This window comes from Agelaius phoeniceus, chromosome 2, assembly GCF_051311805.1.
Source record: "Agelaius phoeniceus isolate bAgePho1 chromosome 2, bAgePho1.hap1, whole genome shotgun sequence".
Taxonomy (NCBI): domain Eukaryota; kingdom Metazoa; phylum Chordata; class Aves; order Passeriformes; family Icteridae; genus Agelaius; species Agelaius phoeniceus.
The window spans coordinates 41178106-41203200 of record NC_135266.1 but is presented as its reverse complement, the minus strand read 5'-3'; the positions used below and the strand labels follow the sequence as shown (position 1 = coordinate 41203200).

The 25095-nt window shown below is 40.5% G+C and overlaps 1 protein-coding gene across 12 annotated transcripts in view; it reads left to right on the top strand.

Annotated features, from left to right (window-relative positions):
* Window positions 1-21717, top strand: part of MBNL2 (muscleblind like splicing regulator 2) — a 106448-nt gene extending 84731 nt beyond the window's left edge. For 6 of the 12 annotated variants that reach the window (XM_077173551.1, XM_054654935.2, XM_054654931.2 and 3 more), the window contains 2 exons: window positions 1902-1937; window positions 18766-21717. In XM_077173551.1, coding sequence (XP_077029666.1) covers window positions 1902-1937; window positions 18766-18893 — 164 coding nt within the window. In that variant the 3' untranslated portion in view covers window positions 18894-21717. Of the gene's footprint in view, window positions 1-1901; window positions 1938-3347; window positions 3443-18765 lie in introns of all 12 variants that reach the window. The other 6 variants (XM_054654936.2, XM_054654932.2, XM_054654938.2 and 3 more) reach the window with 3 other exon arrangements.
* The last annotated feature ends 3378 nt before the right edge of the window (window positions 21718-25095 follow it).

Here is a 25095-nt window from a genome sequence, read left to right as displayed (position 1 = left end):
TTTTACATTGAAACTATGAGAATTTGTAGCATGATAGGTATTTTTCCTACCTAAGCACTCCCCTTCAGGGCTTATTGCTCTTATTTGCAATTGACAAGGACTTCAAATTAACTATGGAAAATACAGTAGTTTAAACCTTTTTCAGTGAGAAAGCATTTGGATATTTTCCAGACTTTTGGAATGTTCATGCTTCCTTAAGTAGCTCATTTTTTGTACTTTTTTATTGTCCATCCCTCTTTCCAGCTAATTGTTGTAATTCTAGTTTTAGCTGACCAATTTCTGGTAGTAGGAAGGGTAGATCTTGGAATCAAACCTTAAGGTCCAGGTTGTTGTCAAGTCTCAACAAAGTGCATGAAAAGAATGAAGAAACAAAGGTATAAAATACCAGATGGAGCCCAAGCCCCAGAGTAGAAAACCTTTCTTAAAGTGATGACCCTCCTGCTCTTTTCAAACACCATCAGCTCCAAGGAAGGATATTAAAGAAAGGAGTGGGGTATGGGAGGAGTTCAGGAAAGGGAAGACCCTCTGCAAGAATGGGTGTCATGAGCTTTCCATTAAAGATGATACATCTGATATTCCCACATTTCCTGGGAAGGTTGGATTTGGTGGGTGTAAGGACTGTCATGCAACCCACGTCTGAGGAGCAATGCATGACATTATCTGTTGGATTTTAAATGATTATGTGATATTTTCTAAACTGGTATAATTTTCAAATGTGTTCCTTGTGTGTGTGTGCGTGTGTGTTAAATTTTAAGACAAGTTTTGCTGCTGGAATATATATAAAACTTAATTGTTTTATATAACTTCTCTGCTTTATTAACCACTGGCTCCCCTAATAAAAAGTGTGGGGCTTGACTTAGCATGGCTTACCTCTAAAGTTCTGCACTTTGTTTGTTTTACATCAGTTTGATTGCTTTGTCACCTTCTCCTTATTGTTCAGTGAACGACCTTAAAAACAGCAGATCTTTTCTCTCTTCCCATTGCTGTTTGTTAGTGTTTCTATAGCCTCTAGAGGAGGAACTTTGTGTATTCTCTGGGGACTGTTCTTGGGTAAGGTCATTCATAGTCACACAAGTCCATATGGGGCTGCAGTAGTAATTCAGCAGGAATACAGGAAGCATATTTGACTCTGTGTCAAATATGCACTACCTCACACTAGTCTCCTTACCTGCTTGCCTTCACCAGCTTGCTGTATGCACTGTGCTGGAAACAGGCTGATCTCTTTCTTTCATTTGGCCTTTCCAGAAAGGTTAAAGGTGGACTAGGCACCAAAGGTAAACTGCATGGCAGTGAGCAGTCATCCCACAGCATCTCTGAGGTGCACTGGGAGCCTTCTGCTGGAATGTTCCACGCTTTGAGGTGTTTAGCCTGGGACTTATCAAAGTGCTGTTTTCTTTGTGTTAAGAATGGGTAGGCTAACATCAAACACAAATTTGGCAAAACCCCTGCAGTAGAATATTGTCTTAATTCCACTTTCTTTTCCTGCCACATGTCAAAAAATTGGTGAATGTTGATTGCACAATATTGAGCTGTCTGAATTATGCAATGAGTTCTAAAAGTCCCAAATACTGTGGTCTTTAACCACAGATGTTTTTATAAACAAAAACCTGTTGGTGCAAAAGCACTAAGTGAAAGGATAACATCAATAAGTAAAAAAGTTTATGAAGTATCTTGAATATGTACAGAAACTTGCCAAAACCCACACAGTATATGCAGGAGTTTAGTAAGAACACAATCACCTCTTTGTGTTTAAGCAAAACTGTGAATGACCTTACAGTTTCATTTAACTAACTTACTTCTCTGTGGTTATGCTTGAATCTCACTTTGAATGTTAACTCTAAACAGCTAACCTGTTTCTTCCCTTTATCCACTTTTTTCACCTATCATTGCATGACACGCAGGGTCAGTTTTGTGCATGACACCCGCTACCAGTATTGGTAGGTTCCAAATTTCTTTATTGATCTCTTTTTTTATACCGTATATGATGTATATTCACTTGTTTCAAAAATTCTAGGCAAGATTTAGCCACTGACTAGAATTAAAGGTTTGCTTAACCTTCTGGTTGACTTTGCAGAGTGTTTAGATTTGTAGATGAAAGCTGCAGTTTAGACATGATATCACCTGCTATAACAACTACACTGCAAAAGCATAATACCATGAATTCCAGTCTGCTTTTCAGTTTTCAAAGTTTTATTTCCCTTTATATTTTATATTGTCTAGTACTATAAAATCATAAAATACTGGAAAAAGCCAGCAAATTTCATCAGTGTTTTAAAGTTTCATAGTGGTGTGCCTATTTCTCCTTTGCTGTGTGTTAGAAAGTTTTATCAGCGTTTCCCAGAAATGCCTACTTTGATGCACAGAGGTTCTGTTGAAACTCGTGATCTGAATCTCACTCCTTCTTTAAATATATTTGCAACCTGAAATTAATATTTTGGGCATGCAAAGTGGAAGTCAAATGCCACAGCCTCTGAGACAGAAAAGTAATCTTTCTTCTGTTGTCCTATCCAGTGATTTTATTTCTGGGTTTTGGGCCCACTCACATAAACAGTTAAAATATCAAGCCTTTAAAACATCAAATTATAATTCCCCTATGAAGATGCTGATTAAAATTCATTCTTAAAATGAGCAAAAGCAGTGTCTTTCACAAAATTGATCTTGCTTTTTTAGATCAAACAAAGTAGTATATATATCAGGATAATTATTATCATCCCTCTCCTGATTTTTGCCTCAAGCAGATGGTAATTTAACTCTGATAAAATCGAGCAGTTATGCGGTGCTAGTAGGAAAAAACGCATAAATTGGATTATAAAGAAAGACAGTGAGTATCTAGCATACTTCAAAATGAAGATACATGAAAATAATTCATTTTTAATTCTGTTTAAAAATTAGGGTGAACATTTAACAGTTTTCTTCCCAGTATAAACCACTGGGGTTTTTTTAGTAGGATTTTATTTTGAAATGCGTTATAGCTGTACTGGGGGAAAACAAATTACACATGTAACAATCCACAGGTAATGGGCTATTTTGGTAAAGGCCTCATTTGCACAAGTAATCTTCTTCTTAGAGACAGCACTTGCATTTTCAGTGGTCCTTACTCTTTTTTTCTGGGAATCGCCGATTGTGTTGACAACCTTCCTTTAATTGTACTTGTAATAAGCTATTTTCCCTTTTTTTTATTTCTCCGCCACGCTTTCTCGCTTTGCACTGTGATTGCATGCCATCTGCCGGTTTAACCCATGACGATGGCTTGCCGCTCTTGATATTCACCATGCCAAAAATACCACTTCTCTTACCATAATGCTGCACCCTCCTGTTCATTGCTTCCATGGTTCCCCTCCTGAAAGTACCCATGATGCACAACGCTACGGCCGCCACTGTCTCTGCAGCAACAACTCCTGCAACAAGTGTTCCCTTCGCCGCAACAGCCACAGCAAATCAGGTTTGCTCCTTTTAAAGCTTTCTTTCACAAGATCCTGAACTCTAAATGAGTGCTGAGATTTTTATTTTATTTTTTTTAACAAAAAAAATTCTCACAGAGAATTTTTTTTTTTTATTTCTGTGTTTACCCCATCAAATTTTACTTTTATTTTTAAGTCGTTTATAGCAAGTGTTTGTGGGACAGGTTGCACTTATTTAGAGTTAACATTTGTTGCAAATAATGATGTAGCTGTGTTTTGTGTTGCGATGTTTGTACCTAATTATTGTGTAATTAACCCAGCTGGAGTTAGAATCACCGTAGCACTGGACTACTTACAAAAGTCTATTATTAACTCCTAAGTTCAGAAGGAGGATCGTCACAGGTTTCAAACATTCAGGTGTGTTAATGTAGCCTTCTCCATGAGGTGTGGAAGCGACTAATTTGTAAGCATGGAAGCTGTCAAAAAATCATGAGCAGGACGAGGCAGCTGGAAAAAAAATGTGAATGTTTTGTGTAAATACTAGTGATCAAAACAGCCATGAAGATATTTATGACTATGCCTGCTTTATATTTGAAAGTGTCTCTTTAACCTGGGAATTATATTTCCCTAAGGAAGAACGTTGATAGAAAGAACCCCAAGGATTATTGTCTGAGGTAGGCTAGGAAAGATGATATTTTCTCCTCTTCTTCTGCAGTTTACGTTAATGGCAATTTTCATTTTGGCTGGGTTTCCCCTCCTTCTGTAGGACCTAACTCCCAGGGAAGATATATCTATTGCAGCCCTGGGTGTGTAGCTTTGACTCCTCTGTTGGGGTGGTTCCCACCCTGATGTGCCAAGAGAGGAGTTTGCACAGCAGTTGGGTCACTCTGGCTTTTCTCATGCTCTGGGACCATGCTCAGGCACTTCCACCTGAGATGTGTTCCCCTCAGGTTCTGAGAGGTCAGATGGAAAAGCAAACAAGCAGATTTGCTCACCAGAAGAAAGCAAAGGGCTGTGTCCCCATCATCCTTCCTTGTGTTGCTCCTGGACGGACTGACAAGCTGTCGCAGACCCAGTAGAAATGCTGTCCTGTTGGTTCCTTCCCCTCCACTTGCCAAGAACTTACAAAGAAATATGTGAAAATGTTTTGCTTAATAATGATATACTAACAGGTTTATTTTTTTACTGGCATTCCCAAAACTATTGAGGTATCTCATGGAAAAATAGAACTTGCTGCAAGAGTTTATTTTTAATAATTTAGGAAAAATATACTACCTCTGAAATACATCCTACTTTCTTAAAGAAATACAAACCAGTCCATTTTCTTTGGGTTTTTTTAAGGTTCGTTTTCCAACATTGTGATGTTTTTGCTTCTAGCATTTCCATCAAAAGAGGATTGTTGTTTTGTGCTTACTTTTCTGAGAGCTAGCTTGTGAAAAATGCTGGGGTTAAGGATGAAAGTGCAGCAGGCATATGGTGCATTACACAGTCCTTCCCAGAACAGTGTCTACAGCAGAAAGTTGTTTGGTGGTATCCAGTGTAGTTTTGTGATCTCAAGGTGGTGACAGAGGGACTTGAAGATGCTAAGGGACTATGAGAAAATGGGATGATTTGGGGAGAGGTTGAGCCAGGGACCCTCTCCAGCACAGGAATGCAGCTGGGGCAGCTCCACCACCTGCACTCCTGAGTGCCAGAGGGGCTGACTGGCGCTGAAGGTAGAATAAATACATGGGTGCCTGCAAAAGGACCAGTAAGCAGGTGGGGTTTTTTAAGTTAATGAGAACACTGTCATGCAAGCAACTAGTGCCACTGAGAAGACAAAGGTGTGCCTTAATGCTCTTCCTCATCCATCAGGATGGCAGGCAGAGCCCCTTCTTTCCCAGTGCAGATTTTGTTTGCATTGGAGGATTATAACATTTTAAATTTAACAGGAATTGTAGAAAGTGTCTGTATTTATCTAGTTGCATATATGTGTGTGTGTGTATACATACAATTCCATGCTGAAATTAATGGATGGTTTAACAGGAGGATAGGTTTTCACTTGTTTAACTTCAGCCATTTGTAAGTTTGGCATCTAGATCATCTGCTTTTCTGGAAGTCTCTGTTAGGACTGGGAAAATTGCCCCGGAGGGTCTTGCCTCTGTCCCTTGCCTGTAGAATTAATGTAGGTGTGCTACCAAAGCTCTGCACCACTGCATGTGGAGGAGATGAGTCCCACCTCAGGAGCTTGTTGGCTTCTGTAGCATGGCCATCACAGTCTTCTTTTTTCTCTCTCCTGTCTTTGTTTTAGTCATTTTAAGTCTTTAAAAGCTCCTGTTAAAAAAAAAAACATGTATTTCAAAGTAGGGAAAGCGGTAGTATTTCATTCTCCTTTATAAGAGACAAAACTCCAAGTTTTCTGCTTATTTACAACATCCTAAGGTTGGAGACAAAGCTATAATGCCCGGAAAGCCCCACGGTAACTCTGTGGCTCTAATTCTCAGTATTTCTTTAGCCCAAGAAACATAGCAGGAGCAGGTTATTAACTTGGTAATTAGCATGACTTTGTTCATGGTCATAGCATTCTTTGTGTCCTCTTGTATGGGTTTCAACTCTCCTGAGTATTTCAGAAAAGGACTTTTTTGTTCCCAACCAGATAAAATTTCCTTTTCTGGTCTGTGTTACACTGCTTTAATATCTGTGAGGTACAGTTTCCTCTTTCCAATGTCTTTACCATAGGTTTTTTTACAACCTGCAGCCTTCAGCTTGTCCCATTTCAGCTCCCACAGCTTCTCCTCACAATTCTGGGCATGAAAAGAAAGTTTCAGCAGGCCTTAATAATTTATCTTAATATCATTTAGTTTAGTATTCTGACCTGGGGAAAGATTGCAGATCTTCCTGGGATTGAGTGTGATGATCCCAGTGTCTTTGAAGCACAAGTGGAAGTGAAAAGTCAACATCCCAAAAGTTATGGAGTCTCAGCTGATGGCTAATGAAACATAATAACTCTGTTGGGTCCAGTAAATTATTTAGTACATGCTGTCAGTGTCTATTTTGAAAAAAAAAAGTCACTAAGTCCCATGTCTTCTGTATATCCTTTCTTTCACAAAATAACATCAGTAAGAGCTCAAAACACACCTGCACTGGCACACACTGTCAGTCATGCTTGGCCAGCAGCTCTGGGCATTGTGTGTTCAATGTACGGCCTGAGGCACATGAGAAGATTGTGTAGACTTAAAGGCTGAATGTACTGTGTACATCTGTGCAGGGTGACACCAGTTAAGAACATATGGAAAATTTGGTATCCCTTACTTTTTCTGACTTACAAAGGCTAGGTTTAAAAAGTAATTTTCTTGCAGTGTACTACAGAAGGGAAGAGAATTACTTTGGTGCATTGCAATGTAATCAGGATGCAGCAAAATGCCCCCCTTACTGTAGCTGCCAGGCTGTGGTGAGAGGGAATGGAGGGGAGGAGACTTCAGCTTTCCAGTGAAAGGTAGCTGGAAAGGTCCAGGAGCATGACTGGTCAAAGGTAAAAGGCCCTTCCCCTTTTCCTTCTTCTGTTTTTCACAATTGCTCCAGCCATTCCTGCTAGGATGGGGCTTGAAGCCTCAGCTGCTTAACCCCACTTCAGCAGCAGATGCTTGGTGAACTTTCAGTTCAGTTGTTTGGGGATGCTGACAGCATTTTCTTGGAGCAAAGTTAGAAACCGTGTGAAGTGATGGTGAGAAGCAGTGTTAGGATGTGAATACAGAGGATGTGGTCCTAGCTCCCTCTAGTGCATGCATGTGGACAGAGGTATGGAGGACGTCCTGCCTAAAATATTAATACAGTCTTTGTGTGTGAATATGTACTTCAGAGATCTTTAACAAAGCTTTTGTTACTCTTTCAGCTAGTGCACTAGCAATACTCAAGCAAGCCAGGAAACTGTTACCTGCTGAGCTTCACTCACAGGTAGATTCACAGAATCATTTAGGTTGGAAGAAACCTCTAAGATTACTGAGTCCAACTGTTAACCCAGGAACGCCAAGTTCACCACTAAACCATGCCCCTAAGTGCAGCAAGAAAACCTCTTTTAAATACCTCCAGGGATGGTGACTGCTTTGGGCATGGTTTCAGTGCTTGACAACCCTTTCCATGAAGAAATGTTGCCTAATATCCAATCTAAACCTCCCCTGGTACAGCTTGAGGCAATTTTCTCTCATCCTATCCCTTGTTACCTGGGAGAAGAGACCAATCCCCACCTTGGTACCACCTCCTTTCAGGGGGTTGTAGAGGGGAAGAGCAATATTTACTGACTGGTTTTTTAGGCTAAGATGTACAGTGCTGCAGTTTCAGGACGATATAAGTCATAGATCCTAAGGAAAATTATTTTGGAAGGGTTTTTTTTCCTCTTCTTGTTTTGCTGTTTATGAGAAAATACAGGATTAGAAATTTGGAGAAAGATCAGATAGAGCCTGTTTGGAGATGAGGATGTTCCTGTTAATGGAAATGCAGAAAAATGTGACTTCCTCCACCCTTCACACCAAAGGTAATTTAACAGAGGATCGTTTATCCTGACATTATTTGAGAGAGATCTTACTCTGACTTTTGGGGCTGAAGTTCAGTTTTAAATAATGGCAAGCACCTCCTTGCGAGGGCTTTAAATTTCTAAATGAGAAAGCAAGCCTCACTACTGTTCCATTTATATATGTATATCTTGGTGAGTCCTACAAGGATTAGAAGGTTAGAACTCAGCCCAAAATTTAAGACACTTAAGTGTTGGTGTCTAAGTATGGGTGTCTACATGCAAGATACAAGTTTAAGTACCCATTGTAGACTGTGAAGTTTATCAACCCAGTCAGATGAAATCTGGAGAGTAGCCTGGCTTGTCCTTCAAAAGTCTCACAGGGCTTGGTTCAGTTGCCTAAACATGTGTCTGGTGATGTTTGAGATTGTCCCAAGATAACCTTGGAAGTCTGCGTTACCCAAGACATTTTCACAAGCTTGGCAGATGCAGTACAGGACCTACAGACAAATGTGCACACCTACTTCTGAACTGGCAGTGGGATAACAGGCAGCAGACATTAGCCCTTAGCCCAAGTGGTATCAACCCCTGCTGAGCACATGGCCCAAGCCTGCAGCTGGTGAGGACATGAAGGGATCTCCAGGCTGTGTAGGCTTACTGACTGGGTTGTGTCACCTCAGTGAGTGTGGCAGGGGGTTAAGACACCAGCATTTCTGTGTCCTAATCTATGTCCTCAGGTTCAGTGAGTGTTTCCATAGCTCCTGGTAATTTAGAGGACATATACCAAATTCCAAGCAATGTGAGTCTTGCTCACATCACATCAGTTCAGAACAGTTCATGGCTTTATTTTTTGTACCAATGAAAATGGGCAGAGACTGATAGTATAAAAATAGCATAATAGAGAGTGCTGCTCAAAGATGTTACTTCGTGACATTATTCTACTGGTTATATGACCTTTTATCAAGAAGGAAATAGTAAAGAACATATCCAAAAGAAAAATGAAATACTTAGAGCCTGTGTCTAAAAAGAAATAAAAGATCAACAGGCTGTCTCATGCTAAGCTTGTGATTATCTGGCACAGCTGCTTTAAATTATGCATCAGCATTTGCACTGAATTAGGTGGCAATTATGCAGATATTAATTATGAAATCATTCAGTAGCCTTCAGTTCTGTCAAAATCTGTTAGAATACAATGAAGCAAAAATAAAAATAGTTATGTTTTGAGTGTCGCAAACAAAAGGACAATTAAAATATTTGCCCCAGAATTCAAAAACTAGTTAACATAGTGTAAAATGCAAACATGCCAAGCTTTTGGGATTTGGGATACCATGTGTGGTGGCTTTGTCAGGAGGTAGCAGAGCTGGGATATGCAGCAACAGAGCACCTCTCCTTGCCAAGGTGCCTGCAAAGGCAGCAGCACTCCCAAGGGAGGCAGATTCTTCTCAGACCAGAATGTCTGAGGGGGCACTGACTCGAGGTGATCTCCCCTTCTGCACAAAGCAGACATGCCAGTTGCTCCCTTGTGCAAATATTCCTCAATGTCCCCCATCAGGGCTTCTTCTCCATTCCTCTGTAACTCAGGGGGCTGTCTGGCAGGGCAGAGAGCTGCCCATAGCACTGCTGACAAGGCTTTTACTGTCTCACGTTCCCTTTCTTCCTCATGGAAACCTGAAAAGTAGCAATATGCTGAGAAAATGAATTGAAAAATCTGGTAAATAGTAGGAAATGGACTGTTTTTGTTGTTGCTTAAAAGCAAGCTTTTGAGAAAGAAGGTGGGAAGTGGAAACAAATGTTATTTACATCCTTAGTGCCAGCATACACGTACATTACAAATAAGAGCCTATGCAAAATTCATAGAAAACCTTTAGTTGCAGTTTCTGAGGGAATGAGGAAACAGGTAGGAAAGCACTTCTTCTGGGAATAATGAGTATCTAAATAGTTTTAGTTTTGTTTTAGGTTTTTTTCTGACTGAAAGTTTTGGTCTAAAAGTTCCATAAAGTTCCAAGTTAAATGCTCCTATAGAAAATTCCGTTCCAACAATAGAAAGAGTGATTTGAATCTGACTTGGAAAAGTCCAGAAAAGGAGACAGAGGAACAGGTTTCATCCCTCAGACATTATCAGAGGGAATACTTTCAGGGAGCCAGCTCAGAGGAGAACAGTGCTGGGCATCCAGCAAGCCCACCTAATGTCTGCCCATCTTGCTTTGCACCTGCACCAGGCTGGAAAAACAAACCTAAGTGACCCTTGAATCATTTCTCTAGAGAAGATATTTAAATAGCAATAATTTGTCACAGTAGGAAGGGCAAACTTAAACTGCTTGCTGCTTCTTTCATGCTAGACACACAAGAATCACAAACCTCATCTCACTCAAGTTATTTTGTCTGACACAGGTAAGTAGCTGGGTCTCACAGACTCAAGAAGTGAGAGTTTCCAATATTAAAGCCCACAGCAAATCTTGAACAGTGTCAAGAAAACATCCTTTGAACTGCCTTGAAACAACTGATGGTACAAAATAAGTGGCAAAACTATTTTCTAAGGCACGAGAGAAGCAAAACTAAAATATTACCCTGGAAAATGTAATGGAACTCTATTTTAGTTTCATGCAAACTTTACTGAGTCTTTGTTTTAATAAATTTTTTTGGCCTCTTAACATAGCATGTTGTTTCTTTGTAGATGATAAAAAGTTCCAGCAGGCTTGTATATGGAACTTTAGATTGCATGTTCATATACAAGAAGCCAGTGGGGAAGAAATGGAAAAATCTCTGTTCTGTTTTGGGCTTTTTTTAGAAATTCTCCCATCATACCCCTCTCCCCTGTATAGGACCAAAACCTGACTTCCTCTGGTGTCCTGCTAGATGGCAGTGTCACACAATATCAGCAGTAAGCAAAGGCTTCATTCTTTTCTATAACAAAAACCAAAACAGATTTCCCTTCCCTGTTACAGAAATTTAAAGAAAAAATGTTGATGTTTGATATGATAATTTCTTTTTATGTTCTTGCATTCAATTATTCAACAACTGATACTTTGACAAGTGGAGTAAAAGTCTTTTGGGGCATGTATTTATAATTTAAACAGAGAAAATTATTTCTGAGGTCCACTAATTTTGTAGGCATTTCGGGGAAAATGAGTTTATTTCGTGGTTTATACACACAGCTCCATCTGAGTCTGGGTTTTTCCATCATAAAATTTTAACAACACAGAGCAGTGTGGAGCTCCAGATGTACTTGTCTGGGATCCTGTCCTTTAGAATAATTGCATCTGGACATCTCTAGGTGCTCCAATTACTTTCCCTTGAATTAAGCAGAGATCATATTTTTATCTTGGTGTTATGATTTATTGCCTACTAGAAATGCCAGTCTTTGGCTTTGAGTGTGCAGGAGGCTACACTGGAAACATCTGTATATTTGGTTTTGTTGAGTCTATCTGTTGGGACTTTCAGCTGGATGCAAAAATTTGCTAACTTGCCTGACTTCATTTTTGGTGCAGTCTTACCTGCCATGGCACACACTGGTATGCACAGCTGTTTATGTGAGAGTAATCAGATAAGCAGAAAATTAAGGAAGTGGTAAGTAGTCAAAAGTCAGGAAGGTTAAGGTTTCCTCAGAGAAGTTATCAGTATAATGGGTTTTATAAAACTGACTCAAGGTCTTATGAGTAGCCTTGATGAACATAAATTTGGTCCTTTTCTGTGTTCAAGTTTAGTTCTGGATGTTGTCTCTTGCTCTGAAGGGAGTCTGGAGTGCCAGGTTTTGGGAGAGGAGGGGTTTCAGAGTGGTGATAACTGCAGACATGCCAGCTGTGCTCTGTTTGCACTGGTGCCTTTGCCTGAAAAGGATTTTGTATGTGTATTGGCAGCCTCATGTTGCATGATGTGGGCATGCTTGGTGTCTAAAAGGAAAATGCAAAGCAGGTTTTGTTAAAAAAAAGGCTAAGTGAGGATGTTGGGGTGGAGAAGTAACACCCCTGCAAGAGAAATATGGGCAGTTCCACAGATGATGCACAACTTGTGCTTGGCTTTCACACATTTGTGCTCTCAGTTTCTCTGGACAAGCCTATTCTGGTAGTTTAAATTCAAGAAAAGGAGGAAAATTACCTAAAAGTAGGAAATGAAAAATACAGATTATTGCAGTAGCTTGGACCTGCTGGGAGGTAAAATTGAGTGGCTATCCAAAACAGTCACTGCATGGGTGCTCCTAAAATACTACAGCAGTGGTTTTCTCACTTCTATGTAGTCTGTCTGCTGCCTCTGCAATGAGTTAAAAATAGATTTTGGTAGAATATATTAGCGTATGTTATGATCAATTTTTAGCACTGCATTATTTATTACTTTAAAGAAGAATAAATAAAGCCAGATTGCTTTCATTTCTAAACCAAGTAATCCTCTGTTTCTCCAGAGTGAGTAAATACTTATTAAGTTGAACTTAAATATTGTACATTATTACTTGAGTAAACACCTATTGAAGCTCACAAGCAAGCTAAGGAGTTAGCAGCACAAGTAGCTTTGGTCTCTTCTCTCAGGACCTTGTGACAATTAAATAAGAAAAATGGTGATGCTGAGCCCTTGAACCCTTTGGGATCCCATAATTGCCTTGAACTTTTTTTTTAGCTCATCATGAAGAGCTGGATTCAGACAAGATCTTTGTCAGCTTTATGACACTCTAATGGCCAACAGCTTGTGCCTGATGGAATGAAAATGTGCAAGCAGATGTGTCCACTTCAGCATGGACATCTGACCCTCAGCCATTTCCAGAGGCATATCATCAACATATGGGACAGGCAAAACTGGGCACTCTCAAATTTAGGGAAGAGAGGAGAGGATGGCACAGGGCACCGGAATTACCATGTGAGGGAATGGGCTATGAGAAAGCCAAGGAAATAGGACCTCCAGCCCTCAGGAAATACCTGATGTCCCCATATTAGACCCTGTATGGGCAGGCAGCCATCTGTGGCCCAGACATCTTACTGGCTGTGTTCAAATCAGAGGTCATCTTATTGATGAGCAAAGTAGACAAGTATATTGGGGCTGAACTGGATTAATGGAAAAGCAATAAGAGAAAATCCTCCTTTAGCCCTGGATTGAAGAGAGGACCATGGTTAGTGAATAAAACAAAGCGCATATCCATTAAATGATAATATGCTGGAAATGAGAACAAGGTTTCAGAGGAGAAAGAGTAGCAAAGGAGAAGTCCAGGCTGCATTTAATGCAAGCAAGAGTTGGAGCTGGCTCAGCTGTCAGTGGTTGAGGCAGGGACAAAACTTATCCCATGGGACAGTGTTGGTGGGAGCCCTGGTGTGGGCAAATAGAATGTTTGGCATGGTGCTCCATGGAGGTGCTGCTGCAGAATTTGTGGGGGAAAGGAGGAGGGAAAGTCCATCTGTAAGCCTATGTAACAATGAAATAAGACCAGGCATAACTGATACAATAGGGATTACTTTAGGTAAGTGTCTGAACATTTATTCATCTTTCTCCACTACTAATTAAAAAAAAAAAAGAAAAAAAGAAAAGTTGTTTATTTTGAAGAAAAGGAACAAGACACATACCACAAGAGAACATTCTAACAGAAAATGAAAAATAAAGACATGGAGGCATTTCCCAAAGGCATAGGGAAATATAAATAGTCTTGGGTTCCTTGTCATAAGGAAGAAATACTTGGTGTTACTTTTATTTTTAGAAAGAGGGAGAAGTTATGAGACAGGCTGATATGAGCCGGCTGTCTGAAAATATCTGTCATTTTTAATGTATACCCCAGATATATCTGACCAGTCTGCTACTTGTGTGAAAAACATGCAAACAGAAAATGTCACTGTGGAAGGGTTCATCTATCCTGACCCAGGTGTTCAAAAGTTAAATACTTTGGTGCAAACTGTTCACCACGGACTCTTTCATTTGGTGGAGGGCAAAAAAGCATAATGAGTTGATAATCTGTCTCATGCTAAAATAAGTTGCCTGAGGTAGCCTAGGAAGATGTAAAATGGGTGACTGGCTGAGGCATTCATGTCTGAAATGCTCTGAGATAAATCCTGTTTACAAGAAACTCCTGTTACTACATTGCTTTCAAAATGGAAGGCTGGGCAGACCAGAATTTTTGCTATGTCTGAGTTAATTTTTGGAGGGGTAAGTGCTTTGTAATGTAAAGATCAAATACAGTTTTAACATCTTCTTAAAATGTATTAGGATTTATAAAGCACAGTATATTTTGGAGTAATAATTTCAAAACTTCTGAAAAAGAAACATGTCAGTGGTAGATGCAAAGTCATGTTTTCCAGCTGATCCACTGTGACAGATCTTTAGTTGAACAAGAGTTCATGTACACTGAATTCATGCAGAATGGTAAATTTTCTGTATTCATCATTGTATAATAAATCTGGAACTGGAAAATGCATTTAAGTCAGAGACTATAAAGAAGCTTTGTGAATTGTAGCTTCAAAATAGAAAATCTCAAGCCAAACAGTGTTCTCGTAATTGCTAGAACCTAGTCACGATTCTCTGTAATTTGGTCAATTCCATGAACTGTATCAAGTAAAGCAGTAACCTGGGTGTCAGAAAAGAGTTCACAAAAATGGAATTTCTACTTTAATTTAAAAAGACTTTCAATATTACTTTTTGAGTCTTGAGACAGTGACTGATCACAGCCACCTTTGCCGGGTCTGAGGAACTCCCAAATTGATTTATCTGCACTGGTAGTTGGTGAGAAGCTGATACCATTGGCAGTAATATCTCTTTTGGTTGTCATTCCCCTGGATGACACTGCAGAACTGTATCACCCTTATGAGCAACCCTGAATTTCGGCATGTTATGTGTTGCACAAGGGGCTTAATGACCACTATGATCACTCAGAAGTCCTGAAGGTAAAGGTCTAAAAGAGGCATGCTCTGGTAGGAAAGAAAGTCTTGACATTTAGGAGCTGAAAATGTCACCTCTAAAGAGCTGGAAAATCTTGAGTAGCGAGTTTAGAAAGTAGTTTGCAGAAATTTAGTTTCACTCGTGTTACTAGTTTCAGTGAGGTCTGTTAACTGTCATTGGCACAGTGTGAATGATTTTAATCTAAAGGGTAGACAGCTTTCTGCCACTTCAAACATGTGCCAAGAAAAAAGATGATGGAGAGGGTACCCAGAAAATGCCCTTTTCTGTCATTAAATCTTCTGTGAGCTACTTTGCAAGACTCTCAAGTGCCAGGCCATTTTGCTTATGCTGGGATTAGTCTTCTTATTAGATCTTTTACTGCAGCAGCAGCAGATGTGTTTTCTGGCATGTCTGTATCCACACCTGTCGTTCTTAACCATTCAGAGCAGGAGAAAATGCCTTCCCATGCTTGACCTGTCTTTGTATAGTCTTGTTTTTCAGGGTTTTTTCTTATACATACTATAGTAAAAGTGACATTGCATCCCGTTGCTGTGAAGTACAATGTTATAATTGTACCAGAGCAAATGTGACAAGTCATATATATGTGCATTTGAGATGTAAGTCTTCAAAGAGTAGTGAACATGAAGGTGGCTGGACCTATTTACAAGTAACAAGGGAGTGCAGACTCTGTAGAAAGTGTTTGCAGGGATGTTCCTTCTCCAGTACAGCTTCTCCTTTTTCAACATGTAAGTGATGGAGCAATTAGCAGACTTAGATAACTTCTGCCTTCCATCACAGATTATTACTTCATTTGTAGATTAAACAGGAGAGGTTTACAGTGTGTTTTCCATGTAAAGTAATTTAGCATTTCATGTTTCTCTGTCAGACACAGCGAAAAAAAAAACCAGTGGCAGAAGCTGATGCCTGTGTATGTAGCTGTGGCAGAGTTGTGATATCTTTTGAGAAATAGGGTGTGAACATGTAATTAAAGACTACGGGAGACATTTTACACTTTGTGGCTAAGGTTAAAAAAGAAATGTAGCTCCTCAGTTCTGTGATGCTGCACTGGAGAAGCTTGTTCTGAAGGAGAGACTTGAGGGTTTTTTCCTAGGAGGACTCCTACGTCTACTAGAAATAGCTGGGTGCAACATGCCCTAGTTACGGCCCTTGTACAAGGGGCGGCACATCGAGGATGATGCGGTGGGAGCAAGCCAGCTCCACAGCCACTGGCAGCAGGGAAGGCATGGCAGGGGGAGCTCCAGCTGCTCCTCTGGCACCTGCAGCCCATAAACAGGACATGCTTGCACAGAAAAGAAAGTGTTCACATTGTCTCCGCTGTTTTCCTGAGTTGTGACAGGAGGAGAGAAAAGGCAGGAATGGGGACACAGCAATGAAGTCCTTACCTTGGGCTTTGCCACTCACTAGGGCAGGGAAGAGAAGGGGTCTCTGCTCTTTCACATTGCCCAGGACCTCTCTGTCCTGCCTGGATGGTCCACAGCAGGATGAGTGGCACTTGGGTTAATCACAGTTCCAGGAATAGTCCTACCATTTTCCTGAGAAACAGCCTGAGATTAGGCCCTCTGTCTTCTCTGTCACACATTTTGGGGGAACTGTGAATACTGGTCTTGTGGGACTGTTTGACCAAAGTAATCTTGGCACTAGGAGCAGTTAGCTGTCTCCCTGTACTTGAGGAAAAAAAGCTATAGGAAATGCAAGTTTATCCCCTCAAAAGTTGGCAGATGATGTAGTCAGCTGTAGTGTCTAAAATTCTGGGATTTTTTTATTGAGTAAAAAACTTACTGCGTAAGCTTCAGGTTATGTCCCATTAAGTGAGACTTCAGGATCCTTTAAATACACTTGTGTGACTATGGCTAAACCCAGTGTAGCTAAAGCTGCTTTATTAATTACATTAATGTTGGGTTGTAACATGCTAAAAATACTAGTGCTGAAAATCTTGGTAATTTCTTATTTTCAGCATGGCTGTGTTCTTTATATGTATTGTCAAATCACTGTGCTGGAGCTGGACCAGGGTTATCACAGACAGGGCTTTATTATTTGAGCAAAGGTATTTCTTTGTTATTTTAAAAGGAAACAGAAGATAGGTGATAAGCTAACAAACTCACAATGGGTGGAAGTTCATTAAAAATATATGTCCTTGTTGTGTGCATGATGTATTTAGATGTTAAGTCCTTTGGAGCAGCAGGTGTTTGTACAGTGTCATTACAATGGGGCCTCACGTGTCACCAGATTTCCAGAGCTGATGGCAATCAAAGATGGCTTTTTGGCTTGCTGGCAAGGTCATCAGGGTCAGGGAGATGGTGCTTGTGTACAGGGAGAGAGGCAGTGCAGCTATGAGGAGCAGTGGGGTGCTGGGCAGGGGACTGGGACCAGCGCCTGCCACGCAGAGCCGAGTGTGTTTCTTTTTGGTGGTGTGTATGTCAGAGGTAGTATGTTGCTTAAGTTACTTTCCAAACACATTTTCCCCCCCTTTTAATATAAATATTGCATTAAGCAGTGGTCTGGCGTCATAATACACAAGTAGGTCCAAGTGCTGTCATGACTACCTTGCATACCACCTGCAGATACAGCTTAAAAATATGCCACGTGCCAAATGAAGCAGGAAGAGCAGGCAATACACTCTTAATTCCTTGACTTGTGCCTAAGTCTGGAGCACACGATAGCAAGGGTGTGATAAAATATCACACCTCTGCCTTTTGATATCACTTTCACTGACAGCCATTTCAGGCAGGTGATGGAAATCTGAACCATTTTCCAATACTGTGAGCAGGTGGAGTTGGTTGCTGAGCACACTGTGCATTTAACCTTTGCAATATTGGAAGCACAAGTAAAATACACCTGTAAAATGGTTGTTTCACCCTCCATTTGAGACACCATGAAGGTAAAGCAGCAAGGTTAGTGACTAGTTAGATGCACAGAGGTACCACTATAGTATTCCCCCTGGAATCCTTGCCATAAGGAAGCGTGATAAAGCCTCTCAAGTTCACTGATCTGCAGTTAATTTTTTTAGAGAATAAGCATGCTAGCAATGCTAGAAGTGTAATGAAAAGACACTTTTGCTTTGTGAAAACACCCAGGCCAGTACATCTTTTTGCTTGTTATGGCAAGGAGCCCTGTCTCCACTGTTTCCCCTGGTCATTCCTGACTTTCTGGGAGCACAGTGGAGCTGAGAATCGCCCCAGGCACAGATGCACGTTGAGCTCCTCCGGGAGGTGCAGGGCTTCCACCTCCTCTGATAGGCAGGGCGCTGAGGGTACACACCCACCTACAGCCAGGCCCTGGGTTCAGCACTGCCCTCCAGTATTCTGACACATAAATTTCCCTCTCTGCGTGTTCTCACACATGTGCAGGAGAAGACACCAGGTGTGTGAGACACAAACGCCTCCCAGGCAGCCTGAGGACACAGGACGCTGTCCCACAGGGGATGTTTTCCCACATGGGATGCTGTCCCACGGGGGACATTGTCCCACATGGGATGCTGTCCCACAGGGGACATTGTCCCACACAGGATGCTGTCCCACAGGGGACATTTTCCGACATGGGATGCTGTCCCATGCAGGACGCTGTCCCAGGGGGAAGTTTTCCCACACAGGGCACTGTCCCACAGGGGACATTTTCCCACACAAGGCACTCTCCCACACAGGACGCTGTCCCACACTGGGCACTGTCCCACAGGGGACGTTGTCCCACACGAGGCACTGTCCCACACGGGGCACTGTCCCACATGGGATGCTGTCTCACAGGGGACATTTTCCCACACAAGACACTGTCCCACACAGGACACTGTCCCACACAGGGCACTGTCCCACACGGGGCACTGTCCCACACGGGGCACTGTCCCCCATGGGATGCTGTCCCACAGGGGACGTTTTCCCACACGGGGCACTGTCCCACAAGGGACACTGTCCTGTGTGAGCTGTGCCTGAGCCCAGTTAGGCCAGCGCAGGCCGGGGGGCGCACTGCTGTCCCCACGTCACCTAAAAGCGCGATCACGCTTTCCCTTTCTCTCCACAGATAATCCTGAAATAGCCGGCAGGAGCGGGACGGAGTGTCACGAAGCCTCCCTGCGGACGGCCAAGCACGGCTACTGTACATACTACCCCGTCTCCTCCTCTCTAGAGTTGCCACAAACTGCATGCTAAGTCAAGAATTTGTTCTTATGGACAAATCAAAAACTCAAAAAAGCTAGTGCTGCTATGTCATATATGAATATTAAATATGGTATGCTTACTATACTCCAACCTAAAATAGTTAACTACCTGATACCAGCTGTGATGTTTCAAGACATAAAGGATAACATTTAGTTTTAAAGGTTTTCTAAGCATAGTTTAATTATTGCAAATATTGTCGTTTCTCCATAACTACACCTAACGAAAATGGTCCAGATCAGTTAGTCTCGTGAGATTCCACATTTATGAATCTTTCGAGCTCAGCAATAATTGAATTGCATTCACTAAAAACTCTCCCCAGTTGCAGGTTTAATTTTCACCCAAACTATGATTCGGGGTTTTCTTCTCAGTTAAAAAATATCTTGGTTTTGCTCCCTTGGTGAGTTGATTCCAAGACAGGGGAGGTGAAACGCAGCCCGGTGTCCTGCACATCATCCTGCCAATCTGATATTTTTAGCCAGAAGTCCAAAGTAAAGCACAAAGTCTTTAGATGCACATGGTTGGTGTTTGACTTGTATGGAGAAGTTGCATTTGAATCATAGCAGAATAGCAGAAGAAAATTTTTAAAATTTTGCACAGTATGAACTTCATACCCCTTTCAATCCCCAAAAGAACAAAGTCTTGAAAATATTATTTTACGAGTATATTTATAATGTTTTTAAAATAGACTTTGCAGAAGTGCCTAAATTTTGTCACATCAGACTTGATGAAAGTGAGCCTGATGCCAACAGTCAAATCTCATCAGACGTGAATAATCTTTGAAACTCATAGTCAGGTTACCAAAAAGATCCAAGCTGTTAAGAAGTAATTTCTAGAAGTGTAAAATCAAACAAAACAAAAAAAAAAAAAAAAAACCAAGACCAAACTAACAAAAGGAAAGGCAAAAAAAAAGGCTGTAGATGAAGAGATTGTATGATACTCTAATTTAATTAAAATTCAGTTGAGTCACTGAGACTTCATAGGTGACTTTAATCTAGGCTATTAACTCAACACTAAGAATGTAGAATAAGATTCAGTTTAAATTACTGTATTTGCATTTTTTAAATTGGATTATAAGATTGTAACCAGATTAGAGTGGAGAAAAAATAGTTCTTTTAATTGTTTTCCTTTAAAAACATATTTTATGTCACAAAAGTATGAAGATATCTTTAATACAATTATATACATGTTATATATACATACATACATATATATGGATGAAGCAGATTTTAATGTTGTTTACTTTTTTAAATACTTTGTTGATTTACAAGGTAATTATATATGTATAATTAAAATTTCATTTGTTTGATTTGAGATTTGTTTCAAGCACTATTGTACCAAATATTTCATATTTCACATTTTATATGTTGCACATGTATCACATAAATGACATAGTTTTTAAATTATTGTTTAAAAAAAGCAAGACAGCTGTTATAAGTGGATATTATGTATAATTGTTTGCAGCATAAGTTTTCTATGTGGACATTACTAGTGATTGCAGTATTTTAACTTAACCTCTTCAGATTGATTGTAAACTATTTTAAACCTTGGCAGCACTGCCTGTTCTGAACGACTGAAGGCACTAACCATATTATTATTTGTCTAGGAAATTATTTTCCAGGCTAAATCTTGTTTGTCCGATGTCTAATTACTATCTATTTATATATAAAGCTGGAGATTTGATCATCCGAAAGAAAAAAAAATAATCACAATTTGGTTGTAAAATTAACATAGTGCTTGTAACGTTGCGTTAGTTTAATTTGTGGAAAAATAACGTATCTTAACTTGTTATTTAGCAGTTAAGGTATCACCATTATATACTATTAAAACACTAATATTTGTAGACTTTCTCAGTCATTATAACTAGGTAGTTGACACTGCAACTTGCCTATATCTGTCAAAGTTGTTTTTATTTTTTTATAATAGTTAATTTAGGCATTTGGGTAGCTTATTGTATAATACTAAATGGTAAATTATCCATGTTTAAATATTTTATGTAGATAACTCTTCAAGACATCATTTTGTGTGAACTTTTTATGTTTCAAAATTACTGTTATTCTATGTTTTTTACAATTAATCCAATATTACTATTTTTTGCCCATGGATGACGAAGCTTCAGATACATCAGGTCTTTCATCCAGATAAACTGACAGACAAAAAGAGAAAATGTATTTTTAATAAGAGATCCACTTTCCGACTTTATGACTTTGTAATATTCCTGAAAACTGTACAAGTACAAACCTATGCTAACAGTAAGGAGGCAATTACAGAGATGTGCAAATACGTGTACAACAGATTCTGCATTTTATTTATTTATAAAGTAATTTTATAGACTATTTCAAAATTTGGGAAGATCTAAAACTATTTTTCTGTATAAATATTATTTGCCAAAACTTTGTTTATATTTTAAAAAAAAAGTCTAATGAAAATGATTAAATTTTAAATGCTTTGTTTAATTAAAAAAATACAACAAGAAATATAACCCCCTAAAAGAACCATGAGATGGGCCAACACGGAGACAGTAAATACTGTAGCTGGGACATGGTTTCAAGTGACTTGAGATGTCTCAGTGCTTATTTTCTTCAAAGGATACAGCACCTCACCAAAATACCTTTTTGTTTGCCTCTCTCATCCAGCATAATTGACGACACGTACAATGAATATTTCAGTAACAGTTAAAAGAAACCCCTCCATTCACTCTTTTCCAGCATATATAATTACTAGTGGTCTGTTAAATAGCCATTCTATTTCTGTTGTGACGTTAAATTCATTCACCCAATGTACAACCACTGAAATAAAAAGAAGCATTTTAAAATGAGAGCGGAGTCGGGGCGATCCTTTCTTGTGGCGCGCTCTGGGAAGAGGGGCCTGGGGTAACAAAAAATAGGAATCTTTAAAAGTATGTATTTTTTAAATTGGATTTTTTCCTTAATTGCTTGTTCAGGTAACAAATCCATAAGTGCAATCCCCAAGTGCAGGACATGCAGATGCTGTGTGAGGAAGCCCATGCCCTTCTCCTGCACCACACGCCTCCAACAGCCATCCTGAGCCCTTCCCACCCACCCGTGCATGCCGGGGTGCAGGCAGGCACTGGTTATCCCAGGGCTTGGCTCACAATTGCCTGACCATTGTGGAGAATTTTTGGTGGCACATCCTTTGCATCTTCTTTTCTTTCCTACATCTTGAAGAGTGTTACACCAACAGATAATCCCTGTTATCTGCTAGTTCCTCTGGAGAGAGCAGTATCACAGAGGAGTTGTGTGCCAACGGGCAGGGATTGCATGGCAAACTAGTGACAGAGGAGGGATTAAATTAAACACTCTGGCTGGCAGCTCTGTGGTTACTTCACACTGCCTTCACTGATTTATTTTTTTAAATGCTTTTAAAGAAAGGAAATACAATCCTGCAGAATCAAGAAGAATTTGTCTCATGAAGTTGTCTATGTTTCATCAGCACAGGGCTGGTTTGAAAGGAGCCCAGAGTCACAAGTGATGAGGAAAACCATCAGGTCAACCAGTCCATTCGGATGTATCACAGACATACTGAGCCAGAAGCCTGCTGAGAATGAGTATGTGGGATGGAGAGGAGAAATAGGATGACTTGCAGGGACAGGGAAGGACTGGAGCATTAGAGAGCTGCAAGGGCTTTGTAGAGCAGGAGCAGCAAATGATTAAAATTCAACTCCTAATGACTCAGGAGCGGGAAGCCTGTCTGTTGACACTTTATTATGTTAAACCCCACCCTGGACAGTTGTCAGCTGCCAAGAAGGGTCACTTTTCTTGTCTAAAAGCTGCTTTGTTTCTTGTCAACTTTGACACTTTCTTGGCATTGGAGAAGTGCTCATGGATACTGTGAGCCTTCAGGGGCCACAGCAAACCCACAATGTCTGTATGTGTCCACGTGCAGAGTGGCCCCCCTTCAGATAACATCAGAGTTTCCAAAATGGAGCATGCTACTTCTAGAGAAGAGCCTTTAGAAACCTTTGGTTTTCCCCCCTGCACTTGGCCATGCACCTCCCCTGGCCCTACATGGGGTAGCCATGGCCATAAGACTTATTCTCTATGTTTTGCTTGGTTGTCAGTTCAAAAATCTGAAGTAATCTGAGCACTGTGGTGTTCTCGCAATCCACTGGAATTAAAAGCATGGAACAAAAGGGAATGTGACATTTGAGGGATCAGAGACTGTTAGGATAGTTTTGCATGTTTGTATCCAGCAAAGGAAGCCAAAACTGGTTGAACCTTGTTCATGCTGCTCTTTGGGAATGACTCTTGAGCAAGTTACTAAAACAGTAACTGGATTTTCTTTCCAAAAGAGTCGTTTCACTCCAGAAGAGAGCTCAGGAACAACCCAACATTTCTGTACTGTGGGTGACAATAGATAAAAGGACTGGTGAGCAAGGCTGCTCAACAGTGCAGGCATTGAATCTCCTGCTACTGACATTTATTGCATGAATTCATGGGACCAAAAGAAATACCTCGCCTGGAACTGCTGAACACCTTCCTTGGCATCTGATCCTACGGTCATCTGAGCATACCGTGCTCTTTATGCCTGCAATCAGTTCTCTAGCCAAGCCTTTTTTCCTGTAGCCTGCCTTTTTAATGTCATATAATTGACAGTTCTGGGGGCTTTTTTACATGGGTCAAGATGATGTTTATTGCTGGAGTGGGTGTTTGTGAGAGCAAAATCACCTCAGCTGTTGCTTTATTGCTGGTATGTAATGTATTTGAGCATAAATAGGTATGCAATAGATAGTTTGATTATCTGTGAATGGATAAATTATGGAAATGCATTCTAAAGTGTTAGTCTTCTAATTCTGTAATTATAAAAACCATAGAAATTGTCAAAAATAAATTACATGTTTAATTACATGAAAATACCTTCTGCTGTAACAGGGGGGAAAATGCAATACTAAGAAATGTGAAAGGAAGGTATTGGTGTGAGGTGCTTACTCAATGCTGGGTTGCAGTTGCATTATTTCCATCAAGGCTTCTTGCAATGTGAGGAAGACACTTGGCTTTATGATTTAGGAAAATCACTACATGAAAGACGCCCTGCTCCTCTCATCTTCAAAGGACTGGATTTGGATACTACTTTTAAGGAAAACAAATTCTGGTGACTGTCTTCCTTAGCCTTAATTGTCACAAAAGAGTCAAGGTGTGGCCTGTGTGGTTCCTCAGAGGGCTACCAGACCAAAGAGATGCCAGGATGTGGAGGTGGCGAGGGGGACCACAGTGGTGTGAGGTTCACCTTGTAGGAACAGCCCCCAGGGATGGCCATGCAGGTGCTGCCTGTGCTAAACCTGAGCTGTGTTTGCATTTGCCATGGCTGCCTCTCCTTTTCACACAGGGCTAGAAGGGGGAAGTGCTTTTACTTCCTTGGGTTATGGTTGTAGCCACTGCACTGAATGCCAGCGGAGCACATCCAGAGATGCTAAAGATGGTAGCTCACAGCACAGCTCAGGACTGCGAGTAGGCAAGTTTTTCACACTTGGAAAACTGCTAGAGTGAGATCCAGATTTCTGTCTGTAGCTGTGGAGTCTCAGATGGGACACTGCAGACTACCCACTTGGCCTAAAGCTGCTGCTATGGAGGAGCACAGGTCTGGGTGAGTGTGTTAAGTCTGCCAGCCCCATGCAGATGTCTCAGATACTCTACAACACCTTAGATGACTTTAGTCAATGAATCCCGCCTGTTTTCACAAAGGACAATGGTTTTGATGGCTTTTAAAATACCCTTCGTGCACAAGAAATCACAAAATCATGAGATTGACTGAAACTGTCTGATAGTTTAAAATCCTGATCTTCTCTGTAGGTATTTGGAGGATGTTCAGCATGCATATTTAAGCTTTTTCTCTCCTACTATGGTACCTAGAAATTTTTTTCATGTCACCTAACGTGTTCCTCCGCTCACAGATGTAAAGCTAGAGCAGTTCACAAAATTCTTGAGAAACTCCTGAAAATTTACAACAGGAATTCAAGCAGGTCTTATGTCTTACCACGTTGTAGGGAGGCGTGACAAAATACGGTAACCCTTAAGGATGATATGATTTCTTCAGACTTAACTTCCACATGGACTTTATTCAGTTATTGTGCCAAAGAAGGTGTGATGTTATCAGTACAACATAGGCTGAGTGCCGTTGGAATGGGATGGACTGTCCCTGTATGCAAATAAATTGCTCTGTTTAACATGTGAAATGA